General features: G+C 43.3%; 1 protein-coding gene across 1 annotated transcript in view; it reads right to left on the minus strand.

Moving 5' to 3' along the window:
* Positions 1–19034, minus strand: part of CLNK (cytokine dependent hematopoietic cell linker) — a gene marked incomplete at both ends in the record, with an annotated part of 149739 nt that overhangs the window by 28912 nt on the left and 101793 nt on the right. Inside the window, 4 exons of the mRNA XM_080796353.1 lie at positions 1774–1801; positions 8688–8798; positions 10017–10036; positions 10240–10265. Of these exons, the coding sequence (XP_080652479.1) occupies positions 1774–1801; positions 8688–8798; positions 10017–10036; positions 10240–10265 (185 nt within the window). The remainder of the gene's footprint in view (positions 1–1773; positions 1802–8687; positions 8799–10016; positions 10037–10239; positions 10266–19034) is intronic.

Genomic DNA, 19034 nt, shown 5'->3' on the forward strand with positions numbered 1-19034 from the left:
CTCCTCCTCCTCCTTCCTTTTTTTTTTTTTTTTCTTTTTTCTTTCAAGCTACTTTAGCTCAGAAGTGTCTCTGAGTTTCCTGAGGCAGAGCATCATAGTGTGGGGAGTGGACCAGGATTTTCAGGGGCTGGCCCTGTCTTCTGCCAGCTGTGGGGACTCTGGAAAGTCTTCAGCCTCCCTTGAGGCTTCTTTTCTCTTAGTGTTTTGTGAGAATTAAATGAGACAACGAGTCTCTCTTTGACAACTATAATGTGCTGTGTGAATTTGAGTTGGGGTGGGCAGCACACCATTTCTGCTGGGAACAAGTTCTGGTTCCCAAGATATAATGTGAGTAAACACTTCACACCCAAGCTTGGCTTTTGTCCTATGAGATGGGCTTTTGTGGTGGAGAAATGGCCTTGACTCTTAGCCCAGACAAACAATGGGGAAGTGTCTTGGCAAAAGATAAGGAGGAAGAATGTGTTTTTCCAGTAGGCGGTGTTGTGTTTTAGATGATATCTACTTCTAGAATGCCAACCAAAGTCGCAAAGAAAACAAACTGTCCTGCGTGACCCCCGCTGTCTGAGGCTCGCTACTTCCTTCTTGCTCCTAAATGAATGGAGAGCCTATTTTCCTCACAGGATGATCTATGAGTTGCGGACTATAGATCATCTTGTGTGCCAGCCATCTGCTACTGGGGACACATAAATTCCACCCACAGGAACAAAGTGGTGGAGTCAGAGAGTGCCCAGCAGCAGAGCGCCACACCCACCTTTCTCCTTCCTGGGGGCACTTGGAAAACCCAAAAACTCCCAGAAGAGGAGGAGCTGGGTGAGGTCCTGATTGGAACCAGGGCTGGCTTTGTCATTCAACAGTTATGTGCTGTCCTCTTTGCCATGATTATCTGATGGATGTGAGGTAGTAAGTGTCTTGTTTAGTGACAAATGAGAAGTGTGACTTGATTTTAGCATTCTCATAAAACCAAATAAGAAAGGACAGATGGACAGACAGAACAAAAGAAAGAAAATAGATTAACCTGTGCTGTCCAGATGTAAGAGCATAGTCGAAATACTAAAACAAGAACCATGCTCCTTAGGAAGCCAGTGGGAATGAGGTGAGGCCACTCTAGCTGGTGGACAGTGGCTTTCCACCAGTCACAGCGGACCCATCATTTCCTTATTGGGAGTTAAGGAGCTGAGTGTGGAAGGGCTCTAAGGCAGCTCCATGATACCTGACTTTCCTGCTGTTTATTGAGCTTCTACAGCTCACCTGGTCGTTATGCACTTGCTTTGACTTATTTTAACTTTTTCACAACAACCTTGCAAAGAAGTATTATCTTTCTCTATTTTGTGGCCGTGGGGTTGTGTGTGTATTCAAATCCAGGTCTGTGTGGTCTATATTTAAAATGTTTTGTACTGAGCCGTCTTGTCTTTCTTTTGAGGAACAAATGGTAAGGTATAGTACCATTTCCAACATCTTATTTCTGGAAAGCGGAAGACTGGAGGTAATTGGTGGAAACTTTATGTCTTCCGTGGAAACTGGGATGCTCTTCACTGGACTAGTGAACTCTGAGTATATTCAGGTCACAAAATAAGACCTTGGTCTAAGATCTGGACCTTAACTTGTTTTACTTTAGTTTTCTCATCTTTAGAGTAGAAATATTAATACATTTGAGTACAGCTGTAATGAAAATTAATTGTGATAAAGTCTCTGAATCAAATAGTGTCTTGGCCATCACGGACATTAATGCAAAGAAATCCCTTCTTTGTTTCTGAGAACAAAAATACCACTTACCTCACTTAAGTCCTTTAAGCTTATCTGCCTGTAAGGAAAAGAAATATGGTGTTACATAAAATACAGTTCATAATGGTCAAGATAAAATCACTCTGATCCCTTAAAAACCTTTGACTGTATTTTCATTGCCAAATTAACAGCCCATGGTCCAGTGTGATATTCATCACTGTTCTTTAAAGCTAAAGCCAGGTTATTTTTCTCATAATTTTCTAAGAAACAGAAGAAGTTATGAGGGAATACAAAAGGTGGTGACAGAAAGGACATGAATAAACTAGCTTCTCATTTTTGGAGAATTTCAGTAATGTCATCATTTCTCCTCACATTTGGTTTTCCATGTTGGGTTTCATTAGCACAGTCAGACCTGCTGTTATTATCTTGATTGCAAAACTCTGAGTGTTTTGTTTTGAGGAAATATAAAGGGTCTTAAGTATGACGTTGTAGGGTACAGCGGGATCCCAGGAAGCCGTGGGTTAGAGGAAGGATGCTTCCATGAGGGAGACTGAGACATACCATGGAATGGATGATGGGGTAAGAACTCAATGCACGGTGTGTTGATGTGCGTCCTGGGCACGTCTCAGAAGAGCTAGCAAGCCTTTCATGGATACTAACAATTCAGTCAGTTCACCTCTCTGAACCTTGTCTTTCTCATCTGCGAAATGGCCACAGGAGCATTCATTTAGGATTGCTAGCAATAAGAATGACAATGTGGGGTGTTCAGTGGGTACTGATGTTGGGATGTGGTCAAAGGCCGATGAGGAGTGACAGGCACATTCTGTCTGCCTGGGTCTGCCAGTGAGAGCCTGGTCCTGAGGGAATGTGGGGAGGTTGAGGCAACAACACCAGCCTCAGAAGGCGAGTGCTGATCTAGAGAGACGGAGATGAGCCCAGGAGCACACAGCACTCAGATGCTGTATCCTGTTCTCAGACAGCCAAGCAGCAGGCAAGTGGAGTGAGGGCCATGTTTTGTAACCAGTTCATCAGCCCATCAGAGATGGTACCTCTACCCCCTGCCTCCCCCTTTCAATGGGGCAAATGGGAAGAAAAAGAGATATGATCAGAAGTAATAAAGTTGAACAGACACCCATAGTATTAATTATTCAGGTTAAGTTGAGGCTAATTTTTGTTTTTTAATGTTTAAGAGACTCTGGCATTTTAGGATTACTGACCGTTTGGCCATGTGGCTTCAATTTAAGACGTGCAATTGATTTTAGACTTGTGATTTTAAGTTCCAAGAGTCGAGCTGTGTTCAACTCCACTTATAAAGATTGTGAACTGTTTGAGAGAACTTGAATTTGTCTAGATTTCTCTATTTACCTTATTAGATTTATAAAAGTTGTTAAAGTAAGTTTTGCTCATTAGGGTTTAAAGTTAGATGTATATAGGTATTTCAGATGTTTAAGATTTAACTGAGTTGGTAAATAAGTCTTATTGTCTAAGGTTCCTTAACCTATGCAGTGTGACAGAGTGTCCTTCTGTCTAGATAAAATTGCCTGATTTATAAATATTATACTCAATCGACGGAAATGGGAGTCTTCAGGAAAACTAGGCTTTGTAAGCGGTAGCATTAAAAAATGGATTTTTATGTGATAATCCAAGCAGTTGTAGGAGGGTTTTCTGTGCATGACAACATCTCTGGACCTGGGAATGCCTCTGTTGACAAGACTCCCCAAGTTAGTTGCTCCCTTTACCTATAAAATGAAGTCTTCTGGCTTTGGTGGTGGTTGGGAGTGTTTGGGGGAGACTTGCACCCTCACAAAATGCAGACCAGGGTGGGGACCTGTCTGCCCACCCCAACGGCACCACGCCACCTCCCTGTGAGCATCTTTCATCTTGTGTAAGTGGTCCTGTGTTCTGTTTTGGAGATGACCCATAAGCCGTGGTCACCACGTACGTGGCAGGGATAAGCTTCCCCATGTCTTTCCTGTTCATAATATGTGCTCTGTGTGTACTTGAGGATAATCCATTTTACTGTAAAAATAACCCTTCTTGAGCCTCCCTTAGATTTTGCTGAGTTTTACATAAACTGGGTTTGAATCCTTGCACTGTCATCTGTGAGCTCCCTCATCCTCTGGAAGTGAAGTCCCTTCTCTGAAGCCTGGTTTTCCCACCTGTAAAATGGGTAAACCCACACAGAAATGAAGAAGAATGATTAAGGTTCTCATGAAATAATATACGTGAAAGTTATTTGGAAGAAAATAACACCTTTCATCTGCATCCATTAAAAACTTTCTTTTAAATGAAACTTTCGTTCTGACATAATTGTAGGTCTTATGCTTGTGTAAGAACTTATACAGAGGGATCCTGTGTGTACTCATCCAGTTTTCCCCAATGGCGATATCTTGCAGCACTATAATAATAATAATTAGAGTCACATTCTAAAATCAGTATTTCCTGTAAGTACCCATTCCCATGCAAATTTGTATGCTTCTTGGTAATCAATGCTTCTTCTCTCTTCAAGGACTCTGGTTTCTCAAGATCTCCACGGATTTTTGTTGTTGTTGTTGTTTTCACTTTCCAAATCATCAGAACGTACATTTTTGTCCCTGAGATGGCTTGAACTGAGGTGGTACCAGCTTTGCTGGTTGGAAAGGGAAAACTGTAGCTGGGCAGACAGGTGTTTTGTTGGTTAAATAGCAGGTACCTTCTGTAAATTACATTATGGCCGAACCCTGCAGCGTGGGGTTCGAATTTGTTGAAGCTGCAGGGAGACGTCATGGCTCATGACCTCTCTGCATTTCTGTGTCCTGCTCAAAAAACTGGAGATTGTGATACTGTTTTCTTCACAGTGGGGTTGTGGGACTGCATGAGGTCAAGCAACCAAAAGACCCCAGAGTGGACTCATGGTGTAACAAGAGCTCCCCAAATGTCGTTACTCTGATGATTACTCAGGATGCTTTTATTTGGTGCACATGCCATGGTATTAAAATTATAAGGGTTAGTGGGAAAGTTACTCCCTTTTTAATCTCTTTCTGTCAAAGAGAGAGTCTCCATGTGGTGGTGACTTTTTCCAAATATTGCTCTTGCATTTTATTTGTCTTCCCTTTCAGGAGAGAAAAAATGCCACAGGCTCAAAGTTTGGGTCTGAAACTGTCCGTGTTGTAGTTATGCTAATGATGTTTCCCCTTTAAATAAATTTCCTTACTTTAAAAAAATGATCTGAGACAAAAATATGAAGTACCCGGATATGATAAAAATCATAATAACGGTACACGAATGGTTGAGAACACCCAACGAACATTCCCCAGACTTCAAAGTTCTCTAGTTTTCAGTCGTCAGTGAAGGATTTAAGTGGCATTTTCATGAACTGAAGTGCTTCGATTCAGCAATCGTTTTGTGAAGCCAAGACCTAGCTTTCAAGTAGAGACTGGCCGAGCTGGCTGAGACAAACGGTTGCAGCAATAGTCAGACCCACATTCACTGTCAGGAGAGCAGAGTCCATTGCAACGGGCTGAAGCTGTCGGCTGCCGTCAGTGACCCTGGTGGATTACCACATGTAAATCACAGCCTCTCTTGATGGAGGGCCGTCCATCTCTGAGCGCCCGTGGTAGGAGGGTAGGAGGGGAGCAGGTACTAGCCTTCCTGTGTGGGCTAAAGCAGTTCAGCTCTCCAGTGTCCCTTCTGTTTTCAGAGAAAGTGAACCTTGCCACAGCCTCCTGTGGTTGTTGACAAGCAACATGTGGGTCATTAGTAATGGCCATCTGACTCCCAATATGGCACCCAACTCAAATGAATTTGGAAGCTCTCCTTTTACAGCAAAACTCTTTCTTATTCATGGTGCTATTCCCAGTGTCTGCATGTTTTTGAGCTCTCCATAGTCCTGCAGCAGCCCTCTAGCTTTGACTGAGTCACCTAACCTCTGTGAATCTTAGTGACCTACATGCCCAAGGGGTAAGGAAGTGATTTTTATGAGGCACCTACAATGAACCAGCCAGTGAGCCTTCAAAAACCATACTTTAGAGGACTGAGCCTTTAGAAAACCATCTTTTAGAAGGATACAGTGAGATGGGATGTCATGACACTTTGGAGGGGTTGATGGCAAAGAGACCCTGCCAGTTCTCGTTACATCTAAAAGTGATTAAACAAATTTAGCTCTGGCTGCAGAAACTCAAGAGAATGCAGAATGCGAACTTGTAAAGACTCCAACACCATGGCATTGGCTGCATGATAAGTTGAAGTGATCCAGACTGCAGAGGAACTCATTTTCAGATCAAGGCGTATTATTTTAGACCCTGGAAGCTGCAGCATATGTAGGAACGGCTGAAAGACCATCAAAGCTTTACTGACAGATAGATTCCTGGAACCTGGCTCCCTCTGGGCCCTTAGCCCTGGGTGTGTATCAGATTGCCCCCAGGGGAGCGTTTAAAGACAGTGATGGCTGCTTCTCCCCTCTCTGAGTGATTAACGCAGATCCTGGGGAATAGTACTTTTTAAAAAAGCTTTCCTAATTATTTTAATGTAAAGCCAGAATTAGGAACATTGTACTAGGATATGGAGTCTGTATTTCGAGAGAAAATAGGGTCATGGGTGCCTAATTCTGTCGGGTAGAGATGGGAAATGATGTTCAGGTGTTTCTCTATCTTTCCTGTGCTGTGACTGATACTCTCCTAGGCACTCTAGAGAAATCACTGCCACTCTTGTCACGTGGGGACGATTACACTGTTCTCACCAACATGGAAACTCAGAAGTGTTTGAGAGCTTTATGAGATCATGTAGCCAGAAGTGGCTCAGCTGGGATCCAAACCCAGTTCTGCTGGGTCCCAACACCTGTGCTTTCTGGCATAGAGACACTGAAGGAAGAGAAGATCCTCTTTTTTCTCCTCCATACCAAACAACCTCAACCACTCTGATGTTTTATTCATCCTATGTTCTGCCTCTTTGCTCTCTGAGTTTTGACCAGTTCTGGATGTATTAGACTATTCGGTCATTAGGGTCCGGGATGATACATTTCACGTTTCCCATGCTGATGACATCACTTCATGGGTTTGATGGTCTATTGTTGGCTATTGTTGCCTCCCTGTCTCTCGTGCTTTGAAACTAGAAATCAAAACAGAGCAAATTTGGTGACTCCTAGTCTGGCTAGGACCCTCTGGAAATGGCAGAAGGAAATACAGATTTATCGAAGGTGTACTATGTGCCAGGCAGACCCTGTGCTGGGAACTATGCACACTGAAATGAGTCAGTCCCCCCTTTTTGGGTGGAACAGACTTGTATCCAGATAATTTTATGGGGTGGGGGATGGGCAAAGGCACCAGCAGGAACAGGCTCAAGGTCACAGCTACGTCCTAGGCGGGCAGTGCTGAACACTTGTCATGATTTGTCCTGTGTAATTCTCACATGAGCCCATGAGGTAGGTGGTAGATATTACTGTCATCCTCACTTTACAGCCCAGGAAGATGAGGGCTGGGTGAAGATTAGTCATTTGCTCTACAGCAGGTCCTCAACCTCTGCACTATGGACCTTGGAGGGTTCATTACCCTTTGTCACAGGGCTGGCCCATACACTGCAGGGTGTTTGGTGGCATACCTGACCTCTACCCACCAGATGCCAGGAGCATTCCCACCACCCGACCGTTCACAACAAAATATGTCTCTGGATACTGCTAATTTCCCCGAGGCCAGAGTCACCTCCAGCCGAGAACGGCTGCCCCCTATCTTCCATTTCATAAGAAAGATCACCGGAATTTCAACTGGGGCAGCTGGAATTGACACCTGAGGGCTTGCGTCCCTTCCCACACTGCAAGGCCAGTGGAGAAACCAGCAGACGAAGGGAAATGGCGCTGGGCAGAGAAGGAGCGCTGTTCCTTCAGGGGAGGAGGTGTGTTTATGTGGGGCTGCGAAGGATGAACAGAGGAAGAGACATGGGCCAGAAAAAGAAAGTGGAAATGGTATTTTAGGCTCATTGGCATTCGCCATCAGAACCAGTGCTGACTGGGTTCTCCACAGAATCTCAAAATGTGCCTGATATTTTGAATTTCTGTTATCTATGAAAAATGCTTACTAAGTGATGCCTCGTGCTCCAACCTGCTGATTCAAGCTTGCAGTAGGAAAGCATCATTCATTCCATGCAGGAGCGAGAGAGAAATGTTCATCTCTGTTCTGACTTCTAAAATGAGGAAATTTCGCAAATCCAAACTCTCTTGGGGAAAGAAAAGTGCCTATTCTTCTTTGTTACGTTTTGTGATTGTTGCTGGCTGCCTGATGCCCCACACATTTGGAAGTGGCTCTGTCGTCAGCTTAATGCCAGAGACTTGGCTTTTTAATTATTTGTCAAAATGGCGATAACGTTTCTGACAAATGGGTTTTCCCGTGGGGTAATATTCCCATAGCTGGAGTGGGTGGTGAGAAGCTGAGGGACAGTACTGGTCTGCAAATAGCCTGAATCCCCTTTCAGTTTTTACATAACAAGTCCTGATTCTTTTCTGGCACTTAACATTTTCTTCAATAACAATTCAGGTCTCAAGTGAGCCTTTGTTTCAATAACTCATTTTATTACAAAGAAGATGTGTTACCTTTCTTTCTTTCTTTCTTTTTTTAACAAGTTTATTTATGTATTTGACAGAGAGAGAGAGAGAGAGTGAGAGAGAGCCAGCATAAGCAGGGGGAGCAGCAGGCAGAGGAAGAGGGAGAGGCAGGCTCTCCACTGAGCAGGGAGCCCAATGCTGGACTCGATCCCAGGACCCTGAGATCATGACTTGAACTGAAAGCAGATACCCAACCAACTGAGCCACTCAGGCGCCCCAAGAAGGTATACTTTCTGTTAAGGAATCAAAGAGCAGTTTTCTAAGAGTATTTTCCCTCCAAGCATCATTGGCTCCTCCCAACACAGGAGGGATCCTGTTTCCCAAGTCCCCTTCACCCTCCGGAGCCCACCAGCCTCCCTGGACATTTCACCAGCACCATCACCAAACCTGTCACCTGGGTCCTTTCTGGACATTGAGGGGGCTGAGCCTCTGAGGGAGGGGCGACCGGCTGCTCTCCGGCTCTGGGGGCAAGGGCTGGTACTTCTTTGGAAGAGTGGCAAGTGGCCTGCGGGAAGAGTTGCAGTGAGAGTCTGAGAAGGTTTGCTGGGCAGGAGTCTGCTCAGCCAGTCCTGCCCTCCATGTCCCCAGCTTTGGGTGCGGAGTCCGTTTTGGGGTGTTGGCTGCTTGACAGAGCAATCTGATCCTTTTCAGGTAGCTGCAATTATCAGGGTATGGTAGTCATTCTCCTAATGAGCTTAGAGCTCCCTTCCTGCAACATGCTCTTTGGTCTCGTTCTCTTTTCCAGAAGGGGTGATGCCATTTTCTGCAGGGCATCATGGAGTTCCCAATATGCCACCTGTCTGAGACTGAGAAAGACACGAGCTCTTTAAGTGCCCCCACAGAATTAGGAACATGTTTGAGAGTCAGTGAATATCTCACGCACCCTTTTATTTTGACATTCAGTCATTTATAAAGCCTATCCGGCACTGTTGGTGGAGGGTGGGGATGCAGAGAGCAAAGACATAGACCATGCTCAAGACACTTCCCTTCAGGGGGCGCCTGCATGGCTCAGTGGGTTAAAGCCTCTGCCTTCGGCTCAGGTCATGATCTCAGGGTCCTGGGATAGAGCCCCGCATCGGGCTCTCTGCTCAGCGGGGAGCCTGCTTCCTCCTCTCTCTCTGCCTGCCTCTCTGCCTGCTTGTGATCTCTCTCTCTGTCAAATAAATAAATATAATCTTAAAAAAAAAAGACACTTCCCTTTAGGGTGGCAGAGAGAGAAACCACGAGACCTTACCAGCAAGGGTATTTCGCTTTGTGACAGAGGTCCTCTTGGGGCCCCAAGTAGGACAGCAGAGTGACCGACTCACCAGGAGCCTGCGAAGTCAAGGCTGTGGCTCTCGCCTTCATGCATATGTATAATGGAATAACAGTAGTATTTCTATATATACTAGATAGAAAAATCTATGTGCACATATAAATATAGGCCTATCCCTTGCAAGTTCCTGAAGGCAATTCGTAGGGCCGGTAACGTCTGGGGGTTTCTGTACTAAACAGAGGGAAGAAACGGCAGAGGATGGGAAGGACGCAGGGCACACATCACGGATTGATGAGTCAAGGTATGTGGAGCGGTTGGCTTGTTCGACCTTGTTCACTGGCCAGCTCATCTTAGTTTCTCCACATCAACGGTTCGTGTTTTTCTTTTTTAAATTCTGGAGCTTTTCAAATTCTGGAACTAATCAGTTAAGTGTGTAGCAAAATACAATTTCTATTTTAGGTGTCTTACCGAGGAGGTGGTAAAGGAGTCTGCAGAAAGAAAGAGAATCAGAAATTAAATTTATTGTTCTCTGAGCAGAAATAATAGTTAACAATTTTGGGGTTTACAAATAGAAATGACAAATCCCAACCAAACATCTGGGATGCATTTTTCAAGTGCTAAGTCTTTACGTTGTCCATATCCCTCTAAAATAAAGAGTGGGTGACAAACCCATTTTAATGATTTCTCTTACCTTGTTTCCCTTTGTGGGTCTGTCTCCTGAAACATAAGAGGGAGAGCAGTGAGTGTATGGAAAATGTCATCAAGCTAGTTTTGCATATGTTTGAATGGAAATCATTTCCATTTGAATAATCTTGATGATAACGTCAAGTAAGTTTTGTTGAGATCTTATTAGGTACCCAGGACCTAATAATACTAGTTAGGTGATTTCATTTGATCCTGGCCTTTGTTCTGGAAGTGACAACTGAGGTATGGGGAAGTTACCCTCCAGTCACCTGGAAAATGGTGGAAAGAAGACTTTAGTGCATGTGGTACGGCTCTCAAGGTACAGCTCTTGACCACTAATTCGTGATTAGAATTAAAATCCTTATATATCTCTACAGTTATATCATTGTTTCACATTTCTGCCAAACACGCTTCACTGGACATTTCTGAGCAAAGGAAAATAGCATCACAGAATTTTCCAGATGGAAGGCTTTTCTAAGACTCCCAAATCCAACTTTTATTTTAGACCAAAGTAAGGACAAACTAGGTAGGACAATTGCTTAAGACCACCCAACCCTAGAAAAGCCTGAATGAAGGTCAAGGGGGCATTTCCTGAATCTCAGGTAGTTTTATTTCCACAGTTGGATTCAACTCAAAGACAGTTAATGGACTTCTACTCTGAGCTAAGCAAGGGGACTAGGTAGCGGGATACAAAGACAGCACAGCCTTCCCCTCAAGGTCCTTATGTTTGTTCGGTTTACAGGCCAAGGTCTGGGATCTGGGGACACAATGAGGAGGGTGAGACACTGTTCTTGTTGCCATAGGGCTTGTACCTAAAGAGTGTACATTGAAAACACTATTAAATCTCTGAGAATTTCAGAAGGAAGGCCATGGTATTAAAGGGACACATGGGAGATTTAAGTTAGTCTGGGGGGTCAGAAAAAGCAAAGAAAGCAAAGTTGAGAAAGCACAGTTCACTGATCTGTAAGAGTGGATGTGGTGTCTTAAATGGTGTTTTATATGGCTGTGGGAGGAGCCAATGGGAAAACATGGCTCCTGTCAGAGATGACTTCACTCTGGGCTGAGTACTGGCCTCCATGAGCTTCATTTCCTTGTGTGTGGAGCAACGAGGCCACACTGGCTCAGTGGTTTTTAACCATGCTCTGAAGGGTGCCCTGGACTCCCCTGGGGACTCATAAGGAACAGGAGGGCTAGAGGACTTGTGTCTGGCTCGTTGTCCCATGTCACAGGAGGCTTCATTCCATCTGCTTCCAGATTTCTTTTGGGGAAAATTCCAGCTGGCCCAGAACAACACAACACAACAAACACTTGTTTGGATGATTTCAAGGGCTCTTCCGGGTCTAAAATAATTACTTGAGTGAGCAAAATTATCGTTCTTCATCTTTTGTTTTTGGAAAACACTTTTTAAATAGACTGGATTTCTCTGCATACATTCAAACACTGATGGCAAACAGGAATTGTAGACGATCTTGGCACTGTAAAAACAAAATAGGATCTGGGATGGCTTTCAACAGCAGCAGCAATCTAGTTAATGGGAGCTCTTTGGCTCTTTCAACAGTATTTCCAAAGAACTTAGACCACATGGTGCCTTCTTAAGGCACCAGGTCCAAAGACCTAAGATTAACTTCGTCTCACTTTTTTGTGCATTGGCTTCACCCTCAGAGCGCCCCGCCGGACTGTCTCGCTGCTCACACTGATGACTTTCCCTGTGAAGCTAGATGTCGGCTTTCTAAGAGGCCTCTCTTCTTAGCTACCACTATATCTATGGGGGATCAATTCAATCTACTGGAAAAAAATTCAATAAAGAGACTGAGTATCTGGGATTCAGTAGGAACATTCCATTTATCGTTTCAGAGATATCTATCCCATTGCTTCCGTGACTGAGCTCAGGAAAAGACATCTATCCTCCTTTTATTCATGGACTTATTATTGAGCATGTAGTGTATGTCAGGCATGGCTTCATTCATTTGTAATATATTTATTGATGCTGGTGCTGGGCAGTATAATACACAAACAAAAGTTGCTGTTCCCAGGTAACTTACATTTCAGTGGCAGGACATAGAAAACAAATAAAAGTGTACGATGACAAGGACAGGTGATGAGAAGTGCTCCAAAGAATAATGCGACAGAGTGAGGGAGAAAGCCGGGCCATAGAGAGAGCAGGAGCATGAAGAGTTCTCCATCTGTCACACAAGAGAGATGGGGAGCAGGGGGACTATTTTTTTTTTTTTTTTTTAGACAGAGATCGCAAGTAGGCAGAGAGGCAGGCAGAGAGAGAGGGAAAGCAGGCTCCCTGCTGAGCAGGGAGCCCGACGTGGGGCTCGATCCCAGGACCCTGGGATCATGACCTGAGCTGAAGGCAGAGGCTTTAACCCACTGAGCCACCCAGGTGCCCCAGGGGGACTATTTTTTAGGCAGATCCCAGAAAGCCTCTCTGTTTAGGTGATGAGAATGGAGACCCAGGGAACATGTGGGAGCCCATCATATGACTGTGTGGACAGGAATTTCCTGTCAGAGGGAAGAGCATGTGCAAAGGCCCTGAGGTGAGATGAACAAGAGGGAGGTAGTGGTTGCAGAGGTAGGGGAGTGCCCAGATCGCCTGGCATCTTGTAGGCTGTGGTAAGAGCTTTGTCTTAAACACGGTGCGTCTTTTGGACACACTGTTTACACATCCTGTGTCTTCATTATAAAATGACATTTTCTCATTTCTCTCATTTCTCTCATTCTCTCATTTCTCATTATAAAATGACATTATAAAATGGCATCACTTACCTTCCCCCCTACTTAAAAATTTTTGTATCTGGCATCATTGTCAACAGCAGCGGAGATTTCAGCTATATCAAATATGTCTATTAGTAGTCATTTTTGCTGTCGAGCTTCTCTTGTTTGTTGTTTAGGTAATTGAAATCCTACAGACTAGTGGGTAAGAGTGAATTTCAAGAATCCTACAAGTGAGAAAACTGGATCAAATAGGCAAAGTAGCACGTCATGCTGTGATAATTCATAAAATCCAATCAGCTTTGTTTTGGGGGGGTTGTTTAATAAAGTACTAGTATTTGGGATAATGGAAAAAGATGAGATACAGAGCAACATTTCTGGAGTTTGAATCTTGATTCTGCTACTTACTATGGGCAGGATCATAGCAGGTGCTCAATAAATATTTATGAAATAAGCAAATGGGTTGAGGGACGGCTGTTTTCTCATCTGGATAAGTGAGAAATGGTTACTCACACTTCACTGGAATTTGTGGGTGGAATACATGGGTGAATGCCCTTCAAGTACATGGCTTGTAATGCACACCCAGATATTAGCATTATTGTGTGATGGAAAACTAGAAGGGGAATGACAATCCACTCTCCTTGTGAAGTACACACAAATATTTCAAATGCTAGGAAAAGTTCCCTCTCTGTCACATAAGAAGACCCAAACATTTGTTTTCTGGGGTCCTTCCCTTCTTGAAATTCAATAAAGTGGGTTTCACGAGGAGGAGGCTGGCATGCTCGCCATCTGGTGGCCATCTGTGTAATTAGCACCATCTGCCCACAGAGTGTCCTCATTTGCTCTTCCTTCTGCAACAAGATTGATTTCACTTCCGCTGCAAAATTTATTGCTGCTTCGGAGGTACTGTGGTGAGGGGAGCACAGCATGGCTGTAGAATCTGATGGATAGGGTTGGACTGTTACCTCCACGACTTATTAGGGAGAAATCACGAAGAAATTGTCAACCTTCCAGGGTTCTGGGATGTTAAAGCAAAGCATCCCGGATAAGAAAGTATCACAAGACCCACTTGTGGTTGTGTTGGAGCAGCTGGTCCAGCTTATGAAGCTTGGTGTTGGACTTTAGGAATTTTGCAATGCGGTTGTTAAACACAGCCATTATCAAAAAATAAATTATTTCACGTACACTTTCGTTATATCTGAGACTGCCAAACTGTCTTCCAAGTGGCTGTGCTGTTTTGTGTTCCCACTGGCAGTGCATGAGAGTTCCCGTTGCTCCACATCTTTGCCAGCATTTGGTGTTATCAGTGTTCTGGATTTTGGCCATTCTTCGAGGTGTGTAGAGGCATCTCATTATTGTTTTAATCTGTACTCCCCTGATGCTGTGTGATGTGGAACATCTTTCCATATGCGTATTTGCCATCTATATATCATATATATATATATATATATATGATATCATATATATATATTTTGGCCCGCTTTTTAATTGGACTATTGGTTTTTTAATTGTTGAGTTTTATGAGCTCTCTGCCTATTTTGGACAACAGTCCTTTATCAGATGTGTCTTTGGCAGATATTCTCTACAGGTAACGTGACTTGTCTTCTTATTCTGTTCACATTGTCTTTCCCAGAGCAGAACTTTGTAATTTTCAGGAAGTGCAACTCATCAATGATTTCTGCCATGGATTGTGCCTTTGGTGTTGTGTCTGGAAAGGCAACACCACACCCAAGGTCATCAAGGTTTTCTCCTGTGTTATCTTCTAGGAGCTTTATAGTTTTGATTTTTAATTTAGGTCTCTGACCCATTTTGAGTAAGTTTTTGTAAAGGGTGTAAGGTCTGTGTTTAGGTCTTTCTTTCTTTATTTCTCTTTCTCTCTTTCTTTCTTTCAAGGGGATGTCCTATTGTTCCTGCACCATTTGTTGGAAAGACAATCTTTGTTCCATCAGATTGCCTCTGCTGCCTTGTCAGACATCAGCTGACTATATGTGGGTCTATTTCTGGGCTCTCCATTCTGCTCTACTGATGCATTTGTCTGTTGCTTCGCCAATATTGCACTGTCCTGATTACTGGACCTTTACAGTACATCTGGAAGTAGGATAGTGTCAGCTCTCCAAATCTGTTCTCATACTCCCCCACCCCCCAGAGATCTGTTTCCAGACATTTACCAGGGCTTGTGATTTGGTGCTGGTGCTACCAGTAGTGAGCTGAGTGACTTAACACAGATTGTTTGTCCTCTCAGGGGTTCAGTGTCCTCATCTGTGACTTAAATGGAGGGACAAAGATATGTAGGATCCAAGAATGTGTTTCTTGATAGAAGGGACAATGACACAACAGAGTGACAACAAACGGGGTCTTTGAAATCATTCACATGGGATTCTAATCACTCCTCTGTCACTTACTAAGTGACCACAGGAAAATTAGGGAAACACTCTGGGCTTTGGTTTCTGTCTGTGGAATGCAGATTATGAGGCATAGTTCCTTGGATTTGGATAGAATTAAATAAAATAATACTTGTTTTTCACTTAGCTGCCATTCGATTTGTGTTCAATATATGTCATACCCTTTATCTATAAAATATGATCATGAAGATCATTACTTCGGAAATAGACCATCAGTGTAATGTTCTGTAATTAGAGAAATAGACTCTGGACAAAAATGGATAAAATCTGGGCTGAGTCACAGTATTTATCATGTCTAACGGTTTTAGGATATATGGACATGGACCTTTAGGACTGCATGTCCTGATGATTAATTATGGAAGAGCCTAACAAAGCAACTTATGATCCAAGTGGTTAATGTAGATTTGACAAGGCCTGTTTGAAGAACGTCTTCAAGTCTGTTGAAGCATTCAGAAATTAATTCCAACAATAAATTGTTGACACCATTCTTTGGGTGGGGCAGGGAGAGAGTAAGTTAGGCAAAGTTATGAATTTGAGAGGGACACACCCTCTTAGGCAACTGCTCAAGTCAGGTGAGACAGTACAGTGGCAGGAGCGCGTACATCAACACACACTTGACCATGTAATTGACAGCTGTGTGTTGGGGTTAGTGATGGATGTAGGACAGAAGCTCCTTCCTCAAACAAGCCTGGGGAAGCTCTTCTTCCCTGACCTGGTGTTTCAGGGAATGAGGGTGGGAGGGCAGGCAGGGCACGTGAAGGACTAAGACTTCAGGGCTGACATGGGCAGTGGGGTGGTTGGGTTTGTGTGTCTGAGCAATACCCAGAGGTTCACAAAATGCTAGAGACCATTGTGTTCTGCTGTCTTTCAGCAGGTAGGATATTAAGGCCCAGTGAGGGAATATCATTTGCCTAGATTTAGAGGCAGAGAAAGAAATGGGACCAGAAGCAAGCAATACGGGCCTCTTGACTTGCTCCTCCACAGGCCCCCACCTAGTGCAGGTGCATGACCCCTACTAGGAGGTCATGGGTTCATCACTAGGTGGTCTGGTGACACCTGGCAATGCTGATTGAATACACTATTAAAATGGGCTAAATTTTAGACTTAATTGAATAAATATTTACTAAGCATCCACTATGTGTGTAGCACAATGCTATGTGTTTGCTATAGGGAAAACAGCATTGAATAAACATTGATCCTTGTGATTGAGGAGGCTAACTCGTTTCTCATATTCATCTACAAGATTTATTTTGTACCCTGAACACCAGACTGAATAGAGCATGAATGGCTTTAGCTTAGAGACTCAGGAAGACTCTCTTAGAATCTTAGAGAGAGAGTCAGGGAGAAAGGCAAGGGTCAGAGGGAACCCAGAACCCTGTGAATCTGGTCAGTTCAGTAGGCCTCTGTGGAGGGTCCACCATGAGTCAGTGATGGTGCTATAGGTTTTCACTTGTCCTTACCTTTAAAAAGATAGATATTGTATGATGTAACTGGTATCTCCCCCATTTTAGAGATGTGGAGACTAATGTGGAGAGGTTAAGATCCTTGGAGTTTTCTTATTTGGAAAGCAGTAGTGCTGGGATGTGAACCCAGGGCTCTGTGTCCCCAGGTCTCACATTCATGCAGCCATATTCTAGCTACTTCTAAGCATCAGAAACCATGTTTAACTCCCCGTGAGGTTATTGTCTCCCACCTCAGACCAATGTCCCTTGCTCTGTGAAACCTTCCTGAGAGACACAGTTCTCCCCCTAGGCAGAATTAAGTATGCACTCTGTTGAGTTCCCAGAATACTTAGAGTTGACTGGACCAGAGTGCGGGCTCTTCATGGTCTAAGGTCTTATGCTATTCAGTTCCTGGAACAAGTAATTTTAAACAAAGTGCCCTGTTACCCTGGCAGTTACCACACAGTGTGTTAACTCCCTTGTTTTTAATTCCTTTATTTGTGGCTACTTTACATTTCTCTTTCAGAAAACCGTATGTGTTAAAACGAGCAGTTATCAGACGCCCTTCCTTTTCTCTGAGCCTTATTCTTTCCTGTGTATGTGATGGAGAGGCAAATGCTTTCTTGTAGTCCTGTTACTGAGGGATTTTTATAAAATTTATACCAGTTATAATAAATTTATGACATCAACTTTGAACTGAATCTTGTATCAATATCTCTGTTGCTTTTGAAAGATTTTTTTTTTCTTAGATTTATTTGTCAGAGACAGAGAACACAAGCAGGCAGAGGCAGAGGGAGAAGCAGGCTCCCCACTGAGCAAGGAGCCCAATGCGACACTCGATCCCAGGACCCTGGGATCATGACCTGAGCCGAAGTCAGCCGCTTAACCAATTGAGCCACGCAGGCATCCCTGCTTCTGTTGCTTTTGAGCTATGTCTGAGATTTTGTTGTGTCTGAAATAAATTTAAAAATAAAATCATAGGAGAATAATCTTAAATTTATTTCTGATAACCTCTGTGACCCAAGGCTTGTTATTTTTGTTTAAGATACAATCCAAAGGATGCCGAAGTCCATCATTTTTGCGACGTTTTGTGTTGCCATATTCTGGCACTAGGGGGCAGTATCGCCCATCAATTCATGTCCAGCACTAAACCTTGCAGCGTTTGGATGCGTGGGATAACAGGGAACAGGAGGGGGAGTTTGCAGAATGGATTTTAGGTACTAGCAAATACAGCAAAACTCTGTATGGAAACATTGCCATCGTTGACAAAACCCTGGGTTCTGGTCTAGGCTCTGGTCTCTGTGACCTTGAGCTGGCCACTTCTCTTGCTAGATTTCCTTCCATAAAATGAGGGAGTTAAACCAGATTAACACAAACTCATCTCTGATTCTAATTTTGTTGGCATCCAAATTCCTCTAAAAGCAAATGAGAAGAAAGGCCTTTTGATGGTATTGTGTGGAATTCTATTTTGCTTCTTTTCAACCAAGCTCATGTTTCTGGATGTACGTGTTCAGTCACCTGTGCATAATTCTCTTTCTTTTCTTGGATAGTATATTGTATTTCATTATAAATTCATTCTTGCATATGGTATGCTTGTCACCTCAGAGAAAATTGGTTCACAGTCTGTGCTTGGTTCACATCTGAGGCCAAGAGAAATTCGCTTTAACGTCCTTTATTCTCAGCATTAAGAAGCTAAGCTGCCCTATATTTGAACATTACAGCTATCCTTCTCTGAAAAGAAGACAGTTTTTTTGGATTTGTGGTGAGTGCTAATGGCTCATCACAAACAAGCTGTACTACTATTATATATAAATACTTTGCCCCCAAATAAACTTTCACCCATTTTTAGAATTAAAAACCAAGTTTCAGGGAAGATAAGATCTTGAAATCTGACAGTTTCCAGATAATGTCAGAATACGATCGCAAGAAAAATGACATGAAGTGTACATTAACATAAATCTATAACTGCTCAACTTGATGAAAAATATCACCCATAAAATTCTGTCATTGCTGAACCACCCGATATGTTTTTTCCATGACATTTTGTGAGAATGAATAAATTATCTGAGAATGTGTTTCCATCAAAAATACAGAATTTTGTAATAAACACATAAATCATTCAAGCATTCTCCAGCAAGATGCCTGGTCCTAAAAATGGGGGTATTCATATTAATTTCACCCCTTTGAGCTTCCTTTTCTGTGTGATTCCTTAGCGCTCTGAGGGGTGATGGAGAACCATC

This window comes from Martes martes (assembly GCF_963455335.1).
Source record: "Martes martes genome assembly, chromosome: 2".
NCBI classification, from domain to species: Eukaryota; Metazoa; Chordata; class Mammalia; order Carnivora; family Mustelidae; genus Martes; species Martes martes.